Source organism: Cervus canadensis, chromosome 5 (assembly GCF_019320065.1).
Source record: "Cervus canadensis isolate Bull #8, Minnesota chromosome 5, ASM1932006v1, whole genome shotgun sequence".
NCBI classification, from domain to species: Eukaryota; Metazoa; Chordata; class Mammalia; order Artiodactyla; family Cervidae; genus Cervus; species Cervus canadensis.
The window spans coordinates 67,527,278-67,541,207 of record NC_057390.1 but is presented as its reverse complement, the minus strand read 5'-3'; the positions used below and the strand labels follow the sequence as shown (position 1 = coordinate 67,541,207).

The following is a 13,930-nucleotide window of genomic DNA, read 5'->3' as shown; positions in this document are numbered from 1 at the left end:
ATTCTTTGAACATATATATAATAGCTACTTTGCAAACCTTGCCGGCAAAACTCAACATCTGGGTCCACTCAGAGCCAGTTTTCATTGGTTCCTGGACTAGTTTTTCATTGGCTAGTTTTCATTGAAAACTGGACATGTCTGATAAAATTTAGCATTCTGCTTTATTTTTCTGAGGATTGTTGGTTCATTTTTCAGTTTCTTGCCTCGACTTAAACTGCTTCCCTCACAGCGGACAGACAGAGATGTCTTTGCTCAGTTTTTTCTTTTCTTTTTTTTTTTTAACCTGGCATTCTAGGAATCACCCTGGGTTTGCATGGTTAATGATTTTGAAAAAGATAGTGGTGGCCAAAGACCTTGAGTTTCTAAGACTCCGTTTATCGTTCTGTGTGTAGGGTGGGGAAAGAACACAAATTTGCAGCCAATTCTTAAGTTTCTTTTCACTTAAATTTTACATGAGTTGTACAAGTTGTTCATATATTTTGGAAATTAAGCCCTTGCTGGTCACACCTTTTGCAAATATTTTGTCCCATTCTGTAGGTTGCCTTTTTGGTTTTTTGTTTTATAGTTTCCTTTGCTGTGCAGCTTGGACAGCAAAGAGATCCAACCAGTCCATCCTAAAGGAAATCAGTCCTGAATATTCATTGGAAGGACTGATGCTTAAGCTGAAATTCCATTACTTTGGCCACCTGATTCGAAGAACTGACTCACTGGAAAAGACCCTGATGCTGGGAAAGATTGAAGGTGGGAGGAGAAGGGGATGACAGAGGATGAGATGGTTGGATGGCATCACCGACTCTATGGACATGAGTCTGAGTAAGCTCTGGGAGTTGGTGATGGACAGGGAAGCCTGGCGTACTGCAGCCCATGGGGTTGCAAAGAGTCAGACACGACTGAGCGACTGAACTGAACTTGCTGTGCAAAAACTTGTAAATTTGATTCAGGTCCCATTTTGTTCAGTTTTATCTGTACTGCCTTGGGAGACTGACCTAAGAAAACATTAATATGATTCATGTCAGAGAATGTTTTTCCTATGCTCTCTTCTGGGAGTTTTGTGGTGTCATGTCTTATGACATCTTTATGTCATGTCTTTACATCTTTAAGCCTTTTTTTTTTCTTTATTGTAGTGGTTTTTGCCATACATTGACATGAATCAGCCATGGATTTACATGTGTTCCCCATCCCTATCCCCCCTCCCACCTCCCTCCTTTAAGCCATTTTATTTTTGTGTATGGTGAGAAGGATATTTTCTGACTTCATCAGTTTACATATAGCAGTCCGACTTATCCCACACCAGTTGCCAAAGAGACATTTTTCCATCATATATTCTTGCCTCCTTTGTCAAGGATTAATTGACTATATGTGTCTGGGTATATTTTGGGGCTCTCTATTCTGTTCCATTGATTTATATGTCTGTTTTTGTGCTGATACCATGTTATTTTGATTATTGTAGCTTTATGGTATTGTCTGAAGGAGGGTTATGCCCCCTGCTTTATTCTTTTACTTCAGGATTACTGTGGCAATTCTGGATCTTTTACAATTCCATGTCAATTTTAGAATTATTTGTGAAAAATGTCATGGGTAATTTGATAGGGATCACTTTGAGTCTGTAGGTTGTTTTGGGTAGTATCATCATTTTAACAATATTAATTCTTCCAATCCAAGGGCATGGGACAGCTTTCCATTTACTTGAATAATTTTCAGTTTCCTTTGTTAATGCTTTACAGTTCTCACAATATAAGTCTTTCACCTCCTTGGTCAATGTTTGTCCGACTCTTTGTGACCCCATGGACTGTAGCCTGCCAGGCTCCTCCATCCATGGAACTCTCCAGGCAAAAATACTGGAGTGGGTTGCCATTTCCTTCTTCACCTCCTTGGTCAAGTTTACCCCTAAGTATTTTTTAGTGCAATATTAAAAGGCTTTTTTTTTTTTTTTGTATCGGGTCTCTTTGATATTTCATTGTTAGTGTAAAGAATTGCAGCTGATTTTCATATGTTAATCTTGTATCCTACTGCCTTGAGAATTTATCAGTCTTGTAGTTTTTGTGTGGAGTCTTTAGGGTTTTCTATAAATAAAATCATTTCACCTGCAGTTAATGACAATTTTACCTCTTCCCTTCCAATTTGAATACCTTTTATTTCTTTTTCTTGTCTGATCTTTGTGACTAGGACTTCAAGCACTATGTTGAATAGAAGAGGTGGGAGTGGGCATCCTTGTCTTGTTCCAGATTTTAGCAGGAAGGCTTTCAGCTTTTCATTGTTGAGTATTATATTGACTGTGGGTTTGTTGTAAATAGCTTTTATTATGTTGAGATATATTTCCTTTATACCCACTTGTGGTAAGGGTTTTTATCATGAATGGATATTGAATTTTGTCAATGCTTCTTCTGCATCTATTGAGATGATCATGATGTTTTTGTCTTTTATGTGGTATATCACATTGATTGATTTGCATATATTAAACCATCCTAGTGAACTTGGGACAAATCCCATTTGGTTGTGGTGTATGATCTTTTTTATGTGCTGTTGAATTCAATTTGCTAATATTTTGTTTAGAATTTTTGCATCTATATTCATCAGAGATACTGGCCTGTAGATTTCTTTTTTGGTGGTGTCTTTGTCTGGTTTTGGTACCAGGGTAATGGTGCCTTCATAGAATGTCTTTGAGAATACTCCCTCCTCTTCAATTTTTTGGAAGAGTTTGAGAAATATTGGTATAAGTTCTTCATTGTATGTTTGGTAGAATTTACCTGTGAAGCCATCTGGTCCTGGACTTTTGTTTGCAGGCAGTTTTTTTCTTTATAGATTTTATTTCACCTCTAGTGATCTTTCAACTTACCTATTTCTTTTATTTTTTTTTTTCAAATTATCTATTGATTCAATTTTGGTGGGCAGTAAGTTTCTAGAAACTTGTCCATTTCTTCTAGGTTGTCAAATTTGATGGCATATGATTGTAACGTTTCCTTGTGTTTTTGGTATCTCTGCAGTATTGGTTGTTATGTCCCCTTTTTCATTTCTTATTTTGTTTATCTGGGTTCTCTTTTCTTCTTGGTGAGCCTGGCCAGATGTTTGTCAATCTTGTTTATCCTTTTAAAGAAACAGCTCTTGGTTTTATTGATTTTTTTTCTATTTTTTTAATCTCTATTTTATTTATTTCCTCTCTGGTCTTTATTATATCCTTCTTTTTGCCTAGAGTTTAGGTTTTGTCTGTTATTCTTTTTCTAACTCTTTTAAGTGATAGGTTAGGTTGTTCGAGATTTTTCTTGTTTTTGAGGAAGGCCTATATAGCTAGGAACCTCTCTCTAAGAAGTGTTTTTGCTGTATCCCGTAGATTTTGTATGGTTATGTCTCTGGATTGATAATGAAACACTTTTCAGCAAATTTAATGTATCTCAACATACACTTTGTATATTGTCCTTCACCTCTTCCTTTTTAGAACAGTGCCTCATGCCCTACATTCTCCTTCATTTCTCCATAAAACTTTACTTCATTGTTGAAGTGAAGTAGACACTGGGCTAGATCTTTTACTTACATTATTCAATTTTTTTAAATGTATGAACTATAGAGTACAGGTATATCCTTGGTCATAAAAAAAAATTTTTTTTTTAATTAAAGAAGACTTCTATTTACAGCAGAGACCAAAAGCTTTCTTTGAAGAGCAGTTTATACCCCACCCGCTCAGGCACGAAGCCTGAAAGACCAGGAGTTGTGCTGAGTGGGACATTTCTCAAAGATCAGGGGAGAGTTTCTCTAGCACCTGTATTCTTCTACTTGTGAAGGTGCTGGCAAAGCCCAGTGAGGAGCTGTGGCAGTAGCAAGCAGCCTGGTAATCTAGAGGTAGATCCAGGCTCCCACCTGGGATGCCTGGGGCTCAGGGCCATTGCTGATCACTAGAGATGTCATCTTCCCATTTCACTTTGGCCTCTTTTTAGTAGTGTCTAGATCAGACACTGGTTCTCATGTTGTTCTCATAACAATAGCCCATGGGCCAAATCCAGCCTTTACCTCTTTTTGTATGATCTGTGAGTTAAGAATGATATTTACATTTTTAGATTGATTTTTTTTTTCCATGTGAACTTCTGGTTATTCCAGCATTTGTTGAAAAGCTGTCTTTTCTCCCTTGTGTTGCCTTTGCACTCTTATCAGAGAGCAGTTGACTCTCTGTGGGTCTATGTCTAGGAACTCTCTCTTGTTCCATGGATCTATTTGTCTGTTCTGCCAATATCACCCTATAGCTTCATAAAGCTTTATATCACCCTAAAGCTTCATATAGGTAACTTTTGAAGTTGGGCAGCGTCAGTCCTCTGACTTTGTTCTTCTCCTTCAATATTCTGTTGGCCATTCTGGGTGTTTTGCCTCTCCATGTAAACTTTAAAATCAGTTTGTTGATACCCAGAAAGGTTTTTACATTTTTTTAATGGTTAAGAAAAAAAGATATTTCGTGGTACATGAAAATTATATGAAATTCAAATTTGTCTCTATAAAGTTAATTTGTTTACATATTATCTATTGTAGCTTTCACAATACAATCAGAGCTGAGTGTTTGTGGCAGAGACTGTATAGTCAGCAAAATCTAAAAGACTGACAATCTGGCCCTTTACCAGAAGTTGATTGAGCCCTGGTCTAGATCCTAGGCTGTGACTTACACTTAGTTTGGTTCTGAGCATGGCCTATGGGGCCAGACTCCCCGTTTTCAAATCCTTCCATCACCATTTGTTCACTGTGTTACCTTTAAAATGTCACTTACCCTTTCTGGGCCTGTTTCTTAACTGTAAGGTGGGGAGGATAGCATTTATCTCACAGAGTCATTGTGAAGATTAAATGAATTATTTCATGTAAGTGCTTAGAATAGGGCTGGGTACCTAGAAACTGTGTATACATATTGACTTCCATGCTTGTTTTTATCCTGGCTTAAAAAGAATATTACCAAAATGGTCTCAAATCTCTCCCCTGCTAATTCATCTACCCTACTACTTCCCAGAGTGATCATCATCTTAAAACACACCCTAATGCTCATCTCTTCAAAGACCTGCCACAGCTTCCTGTTGCCTGTGGAGTAGCCTGGTGTTCACAGCTCCACAGCCCAGCTGCCATCTGTTGGAGCAGCCTCATCTACCTTGCCCTCCGGTTATGATCCCTGTGCTCCAGCCCTTTCAAGCACTCTGTGTTTGTCCACATCTCAGCACCTTCCCATCCTGTGGTTCTTTCTGCTCAGAAATATTTCTTCCGGGAATTTCCAAAGGGTCACTGAGATCTGGGGGCAGGATACAACCCACATTTCTGTTACGACTTCCTACGTGGAAATCAATGCCAGATTGCACTGTAGGCATGAAATGGAAATACACTCTTGTCCCTCATGAAACTCCAGATAAATTCTTTCCAGGTTCAGGAAGAAAAACTGCAGAAGGCGGCTGGAGTGGAAAAGAAATCAAGTCCCCTCTCCCCGAATTAGGCCTCCCTTCGGCCTTGTCTGATGCTGTCTGGGGGTTCTCGCATGGCATGCCCATTCAAGGAATGTGCACCCTGGACAGAGAACTGGGTGGAGAGAAGCCAGAGAGAGCAAGGGAGCCAGACCTCTGATTACATATCAGTATCATAAATGTTTCTTGATGCTGTTGAAGTAAGCATCAAGATTATATATCAGTGTGAAAAAGAATGCTCAAGATACAGCATTAAAGGAGCTTGTAGGATACAAGATTGCATCCACACTGATTACAACTGAATGAAAAGTGAGACTGATCAGGAGCCTGATGGTGGACATGAGTGTGAGCACATGAAACTACTCTTGGCTATAGGGGTGCTGTCACCACGAGTGATTATTTTCATTCCTTCATTTAGAGTGCTGTTACTGTGCTATACCCTTATTTGTGTATTTAAAAAGCTAAAGGTTTGATGGGGAAACTCATTGGCTTATAAAGTGAATCTCTCATTATACATAAAATTTTTTAAAAACTAAGTTTTAAAAGACTGGCACGTAGTAAGCTGGGATGAGAACAGTGTCTTAGCAGTCTCTCCACCTGCCTTTTCTTCTTCTTCATTTCATGTTCAGTAAGATATCTGAAGACAGCCCTTGTCCAGCCACTGTGTACAGTCATGGCTATTGGGAATGCCACTATTAGCTCTTGTCTTAAGCTCACATCACCCTTCAGACTGTTCCAGAATGTCCTCCACCTTCCCTGATTCGTCCTGGATCCCCAAACAACAGCAGTTATTTGTCCAACATCACTCTCCCCTAGAGTTCTGCCCTTCACTAAGGAACCCACAAAGTGATCTGTGGTAATGTGTCCATGCAAGATATAGGGTTATTGCTAACCCCTCCCAGATGACACTTTTGCTTCTCAACCTAGGGATTCCACCTTAAAAGGCTGTATTAATGGATGTACAGGGTCCCAAACAATGAAGGTGATAGTTGGAGGGATGGAACCTGGACTTTCCTAACACAAGGGACATTAATGAGCAGGGCAAATAGGTAGGGCAGAGAGGAAAAGCACTAGAGCTGTGAATCAGCAGGGAGTTAATTCCAGATAAATAACCAGGACAGTTCTTGCTTTCTTTTAGGAATGACCCAGGCCCATACCTCCCCTGGAGAGAACACATTGGAAGAGCAGCTATGGCCAGAGGTAAGGGTTTTGTCCTCATGGGAGAGGTAGTGACTTCCCTTCTGAAGGGTGAGTCCAAGTCTTGATACAAGTTGACAGGCCCTTCCCTGAGGCCTTGAGGGTATAGGCTGGGTGAGCCGCTTCCCCAGGAACAGGCAGGTTACCTGGCAGAGTGGAGGCAGCATAACTGTAGCTCCTACAGCATTACTGTAGGAATTTGGGGCTCAAAATCTCTTCAGACTGAGCAGGTGATTCCCAGAAGTGCCCAGAAAGACTTATAAACAGCCTGGTTATCTCTGTGAACCTTGAAGCAGATGCTGTGAGTTATCCGAAGTCATTTGGGTGAGGTTTTCCCAGAACATCTACAAGATAAGAGTTGAGAGTAAATGCTTTATCTCTTACTGAAATCAGTAATTCATGAGAAATTAACTTGTGTCTCCTTGTGACAGATGTGCAACCAATTTACTGCACGTTTGCCCCCATTGGAATGTTTCCCCTTTTGCTCTCAGTTCTGGGGAGAATACATATGATCTCCTTTCCCAAAGTCCTCCACCTGATTCACAGAAGTGGAGGTTGCTCTGGATGTACATGGGCATCTGAGGCAGCCAAGTGGACTTGAGGACCAGCCCTCCCCCCGCCCCCACCTGCTTTCAGCAGCCCCTCTGGGCTTAGGACACATTCTGTTCCAGTGGGGACAGAAGAGTCTCCCAATTTCCACTTTATCCAATTCCCAGCTTTAAATAACATAATGCCCCGTATACCCACTTTTGTATAAGCAATCAAATTTAAAGAAGGAAAGTAGATGATATGAAAAATATAACATATAGAAGAGATTTAATTTTTTTTTTTAGTCTAGATATATTGGGTCTCTTCTTAGTGATTTCCTTTTTATTGTGATAAAATATACATAATATAAAATTGATCATTTTTGAGTGTACAGTTCAGTGACATTGAGTATATTCACATTATTGCGTACCTATCACCACTTTCTATCTCCAGAACTTTCTCACTATCACAAGAGTTGGTTTTTATTCTTTATCCTGCCTCCCTCTCTCTCCACCCCACTGTTCTGAGGCATCCTTACTTGCCACCTCTAAAATCGTTCTCAACAGGCATAAGTCTCCTTTTACTAAGTGAACTGGGTAAAGGGTTAATAGAACATGACTATGGACAATTGTTGCTTCTGGATTTTGAGCCTCATAGAATAAGTACATGGTCATCTCTACATCAAGCTTTTAAGACCTGTAACGTTTCCTTATAAGGCAGTTAGTATTTCTGACATTTGGTTTCAGGGGCAGAGCCTGAAGAGTTTTTCATTCTTTTGCAACCCAGAGAATGTGCCTTCTCCAGAATCCACAGTGCCTTCTAACTCAGGTACGTGACCCTGAGCCATGAGCCAGGAAGGCCAGCATCTTCTCTTTGATGTGGCTGTCAGAGGCTTGAACTCCACTTACTTGCACCTTTGGCTATTCACATCTTCCCTCTTCCCTGTCCTCAGCCCCTCTTCTTTTGATATCCTCAGTCACTTCTATGGAGGGACACAGCCCAACACACTGCTCAAGAGATAAAACCAACATGGCCCCATGGTGGTTTTACCTGGGTGAAAGTGACCCCTGGGAGCTCACCTCCAGGTGGGTGGACCATGTCACAGGAGCTGTGGGTTGGATGGATCTGTGCTACACACATACCTTCCCAATCCTGTAATGTAGCCACAGTGGCTGCTCTAGACATATTTTTTCCTATAATGGGTTAAGTTCATCTAATACCTGGATGCTATGAATGTTGCTGTTGAACTGATCCTCTTTTCCAGCTTTATCATGTTACATGGCTGCATTATGGACTGTGTTTAATGGCTTTATTTGTTTGCATTGTACTGGCTTATCAGGATTTCCAGTTAAGCATGCTATTCTTACTATTCTGTCATGTAAGAAGTGTGGTTGGAAAAAGAAATCAATGTGCTTCTTAGGAAGTGGCTTCTTTAGGAGGCTTACCCTTAATGCCCCCATAACATGACCAAGGAATATATCAGTGGTTTCTAAGGAAATTTAATTTTAAGGATGCTGGTGACCCAGGTAGGTCGTGGAGGCTTCCTGCAACTTGTGTCTGATATTTATGAGTGTTCACAGGCTGTTCACAGACCTGTTCTCTGGCAAGCCTCCAAGCCGACATGATCGCTTTTGAATCCAGATGGTTTTCATTTTACTGTGTTCCTCTCTTATTAATGGTGGCCGAGAAATGCAGAGTCAAGGGATAGAGGGAAGTGAGAGGCAGAAAGAGCGCCAGATGAGAAGGAAAGGTGGTCCGTGAGTAACCTTCCATGTAACACCTACTTGGAGATCCTGAGACCAGTCAGCAGTGTGGCCTCTAGCTGAGGACTGAACCTCTTTGGAGCAGGTTTAGGGCTTCCAGTGACTTCTTAGTCTTCAGATTCCCACTCCCATGGCCAACCTTGGGACATCCTTGGGGTGAGGGCCTTGGGTCTGCTTCTCCCATTTGGCATCCTGGGCCCACACTGTGAGAAATGTAGATCTAATCTTCTTACATGGGTTCTTGTCTTTGCAGTTCACTCTCTGAGACCTTCTGATATTAAATTTGTGGCAGCCATTGGCAATGTGAGTATAGCAAGGGGATGGAGGTTGGAGGCGGGGTTTGGGATGGGCATTCTTTGAATGAGCTCCTAGTAACCAGGAAGAATGTTTCACTTGGGGAGAGACAATATTTTCTGAACTGGAAAAATCCTAAAATATAGGGTTCTGAGTTGATGTTGTTGTTTTAAATTGAGTGCCTGACTCTCTTTACATTAGGATGAAGAAACTTTTGAACTTTCTCATGAGTAAATCAAACCTATTGATAAATAAGCCAAAGATCACACAGAATTTTAAAAGCAATCTCTTAAACTTTCTACTTATGAGATAAAGAAGAAAAATGTCCTTACCTGCTTGGCAAATTTTTAAAAATACACCCATCTTTGCTAATAAGTTTGAAGTGGTATGGTTTTATGTGGTCAGGAACTGAGAAAGGGAGCAATAAGGGAAGGATGGAAAGAGGAGAGAGGGATAAGCAGAAAGAGAGGAGGGTTGGAGAACAGAGCCAGTGTGATTTCCTGGTCAGTCCTGGCTTCTCGCAGGCCCACTCCCTGGTCTCAGCACTGCTGCCCCACAAGTCCTAGCAGTCCCAGCTGCATGGACCACTAGTCAGGTATTCTCAGCTCTGCCCTGTACCCCTCACACCTGAACCAGTACACTGCCGCCTCTCCCCTTCCATGTCTTCCTCCCATCTCTGCCTACCTTGTTTCCTTCCCCATGTCCTCTGTCGCCGCCGCCCTCTGCACCCCTGCAGCCTCAGCCCCTGCCCCTGGCCCGGGCTGCCTCCTTGCTGCAAACCCATCCCACTACCCTGCGCACAGCACCGGCCATAGGTGAAGACTTCACGTTAGAAAAACTGATCAGGGCCCAGTGAAATCTTCAGCCAGGGCTCCCACTCTTGTTCTTTGCTATTTGTGATGGTGGGGTTAAACCTGCATGTGTGACTGTGTGTGTGTGTATGAGCGTGCACGTGGATGAGGGTGAAGGCGGAGGTGTCCCAGGGGGAAGGATGTAAGGAGAGATGGGAATAACGAGAAGAGAGATTTTCTGTCACGAGGAGCACATTACCGCTGCCGAGCCTGTGTGTCCCTGCATGCTGATGGTGACATCGCAGAGCCAGGAGTGTGTGACACTGGCTGGAGGACTCGCGAATTCTCCTTCCTGAGGCAGGGAAATTCCCTGCAGGGAACTCTCCACTCCAAGCCAGGTTTCTAAAGTTAAACCAATCAGTGGTTTCCACTCTTTGGTCCTGGCTCTGAGAGAGTTCTTTGACTCATGAATTATGCAGCCTCACAGCTCCTGCTGTCACTCAGCTCACCCTCTCTCCTCCTGGGAGCCCAGGGTGCTGGGAGATGCTTTCAGTCCATGATGGTCTCCCAGCCCCCGATCATTATCCTCAAGCTGACGGCACCTCAACCTTCAGGATAAGCCCCAGGAGCACAGTTCTTAGGAGGCTGCCTGCCTCTGTCTGCCCTGAGAGTCAGCTCTCATGAACTCAGCCTGGTTTATGAAAGACATCAGGATAGGGAAAGATAATGGAAGATAGTGAAATGAAAAGGAAGGAAGGTGGAAAGCTGGTGCTTTTGTTCCAAGTTCCTGGAGCTTCCAAGGCCTAGCACTTACTTGTGACCAATGCTAGCACTTGTTTGTTTAATTGCTCTGGACTTCCTCTTTCTCACACAATGTTAAAGATCAGAGTCGTCAGAATTGTTTTCAAACTAACACTTGTGACAGACATTTATTATAAGGAAAAAATGAAAACACACGTAGATAGTATTAAAAAATGGAAGATCTCACTCATATCTCCTATTCTCTTGCCTCAACAGCCACATACATACTTCAATATATAGCGTGTGTGTGTGAGAGAGAGAAAATGTGTATGACCTAAATAGGGTTACACTGCAATATGCTATCTGTGACCTTTTATCCCTCTTAACTAAGAGTCACAGACATTTGCCATGCCAGGGAGGTTATAATCCACTCTATCAAATTCCTTGAAGCCAGGGATTGTGTCTCAGTTATGTGTCTCTAGGGCCAGGCCACAGAACATGCAGCCAGTGAAGAGCATGGGGGGAAAATGGCCAGCAGTTGGCAAAATGGCGGCAGAGGAGTTTGCTGGGTTTGTTCCAGCCTTCCCCTCTGTGACCTCTCCCTCAGCTCTCCCATACTCTCTCTACCTTGTTCCTCTCATCCTCTCCCTTCCTTCCCCTCAGCACCCCCATCCAGCTTTTCTGAGGAAAACCTCTACTGTCAGTCAGGTCCACTTTGGCCAGGCACAGGCTGACCCCTTTGCCTCAGCCCCAGAAGCAGGCCTCCCTCAGGACTTCACCTGACTTGTATTTGCATGTGGTTTTCTCTTTAATGTGTTACCTTCCCTCAGAAAACTTTTTCAAGCTCCCTCTTGTTGAAAAGAAGAAAGGACTCCCTCCCAGTCAGAGGAGAGTCAGCCTGCCATCCCCAGAGGGAGCCAGAGGTGTGGCCCATTTTTACAGACTGACTGGCTGTCTTTGAAGCTGGGTCCTTAAGGACAGGCAGGCCCTTTAAAGGGAAGCAACAGCAGGCTGGGAGTAAGGTAGTGAGGATACAGCATCACCTGTCATCACCACACCTGGAGACACTGTCTTCTAAGGAGTTTTGAGAGAGACAATTTGTGTCAGAACCTGTGAAAATACTACTATTGACAACAGCTAATATGTGCTGAGCATTTTCAGTGTTCTGGGCACAATTCCAAGCATCTCTATGCTTAGTCACTCAGTTGTGTCCGACTCTGTGTGACCTCATGGACTGTGCCAACCGGGATCCTCTGTCCATGGGATATTCCAGGCAAGAATACTGGAATGGGTTGCCATTTCCTCCTCCAGGGGATCTTCCCAACCCAAGGATCGAACCTGCGTCTCTTATGTCTCCTGCATTGACAGGCTGGTTCTTTACCACTAGCACCATCTGGGAAGCCCCCAAACATCCCTGGGACCTCACAAAAGACAAGATTCTCATGGTCTCACCTCAGCCCTACGACCAGGGAAACTCTCCAACTTAGTCCTGTGTGGTTCAGCTTTTACCAAAAGGACAATAAAACACTTACAGTGTTCATTCAAAAAATAGTATTGAGTGAGTATTTATTGAGTACTTATGACGCATCAGATGCTGTTCTGGGTCTGAGGAATATAATCAGAACGAAACAGAGGCAAATTGCTGCTCTCCTGGAATTTACATTCTAGGCAAGGGAGACAGACCACACACATTTTAGATTGTGTATTAGATTATCTAATTATTTTAGAGTATGGAAAGTCACAATGAAACAACCTATTGTGTTTCTATGAAGGATGTTAACATTCTACAGAGACACATTTAAGTCTAAGCTCTCCCACCCAGTTTTCTCATCTGAAGAAAACTTTTACACCTGTTATTCCCTGAGTTTGGGCCAGCAAACCTTGGAGAAAATCTAACATCCTTTCTTCCCTCCCTGGAAAATGAATGCAGGCAGGTCTGGCCATTTTCTGGATCCAGGGATTCCCTTTTGTTGGCGGGAGGGGGTGTATGGCAGGCAGCTGGAGTCTCCCCAGGACAGGCTCTGCCACCTTCCCTGGCTGGGCTGCTCACACCCCGTATCTTTTCCAGCCTCCAGACTCAGGGACGGACGACCTGGAGGAACAAGAATGGTAATTGTTCGGGAACGCCAGAGCAAGAGAGCTGAGCTGAGCCTCCAGGTTGATCAACTCTTGTCTCCCTGCTTCATTGGCGGGGAGACCTGAGGGCCAGGGAGGAGATGCTTGTTCCAGGCTCCCTTAGGGGCAGGCAGAAGAGTGGAGACCAGAACACAAATGCCTGCCTCTTTATCCAGTGCTCTGTGTGGGAATCCCCCTGGCTCCCTGGGGTGAATAAGGGAGGAATAGCGGGAAGGGCTGAATGAGGGGTTCTTGCTCTCTTCCTCCAGCCTCTGTGCTCTGCTCTGGGGGATGCAAGCAGAGTTGGACCAGGGTCAGGCTCATTCTACGTAGCAGTCTGTGTCCCCTTCCAACTTGAGACTGGACTAGAGGGGCAGGGAGGAGGGTCCAGAGCTGCTCACCCCATTTTGGCAACTCCATTGCTCTCTGAGGTGTGCCTCTGTCTCCAGGAAGGATAAATCCAGAATCAGAGCAATGCTGAGCTGATGCCTGTTGTGAAAGAGATCACAGCAGTTGAGGGCAAGCATTGGTAGGCGACAAACTCAGGCTGACGTTTTTATGTCTGCAGGACCGAAAAGCAGGAGCCGCAAACGTGCATGGGAGTGGTGACTGGTGAGTTCGGTGTTTTCATGGCCGGAATCCAGATTGTCCCTGTCCCCCCAACACAGCAGCCCTTTGGTGAAAGAAGAGGATGCGCCCTACTGGCCACATTGTGGCAGAGCCTGAGGAAAGGAGGAGGCATTCTGAGAGGACAGAGGGAGCCAGGGTGTGAAGAGTCACGTCCCTTGAAAGGAAGGCATGAGAGATGTCCGAGGGTCCCTGAGTGAGAAGACTCCAAGAGACATGGGGTTAAGGTTAAGGCATGTAGGAGAGGGGTCAGGGGTGCCTGGGCCAACATCCCGAGGCTTCTTCTCCCCCAGGACCCCAAACAGCACTTCGTCTGGGAAACTGTCGACCATTCACTGCCCCCACCGCCACACCCAGGAGAAGACCCAGCTCCAATTATCAGTTCATTTCATTTTGTAGTAACTCCCTTACTTACAAAATAGATATATCAATTGACTTCAGCAAAGTGAAATGAAAA

At 43.6% G+C, this 13,930-nt stretch overlaps 1 protein-coding gene across 3 annotated transcripts in view; it reads left to right on the top strand.

Annotated features, from left to right (window-relative positions):
- The window catches only part of PLB1 (phospholipase B1), a 130,393-nt gene that overhangs the window by 23,549 nt on the left and 92,914 nt on the right, over positions 1 to 13,930 (top strand). For all 3 annotated transcript variants that reach the window (XM_043469045.1, XM_043469044.1, XM_043469046.1), the window contains 5 exons: positions 6,556 to 6,617; positions 7,889 to 7,970; positions 9,159 to 9,208; positions 12,800 to 12,840; positions 13,415 to 13,458. In XM_043469045.1, coding sequence (XP_043324980.1) covers positions 6,556 to 6,617; positions 7,889 to 7,970; positions 9,159 to 9,208; positions 12,800 to 12,840; positions 13,415 to 13,458 — 279 coding nt within the window. The remainder of the gene's footprint in view (positions 1 to 6,555; positions 6,618 to 7,888; positions 7,971 to 9,158; positions 9,209 to 12,799; positions 12,841 to 13,414; positions 13,459 to 13,930) is intronic.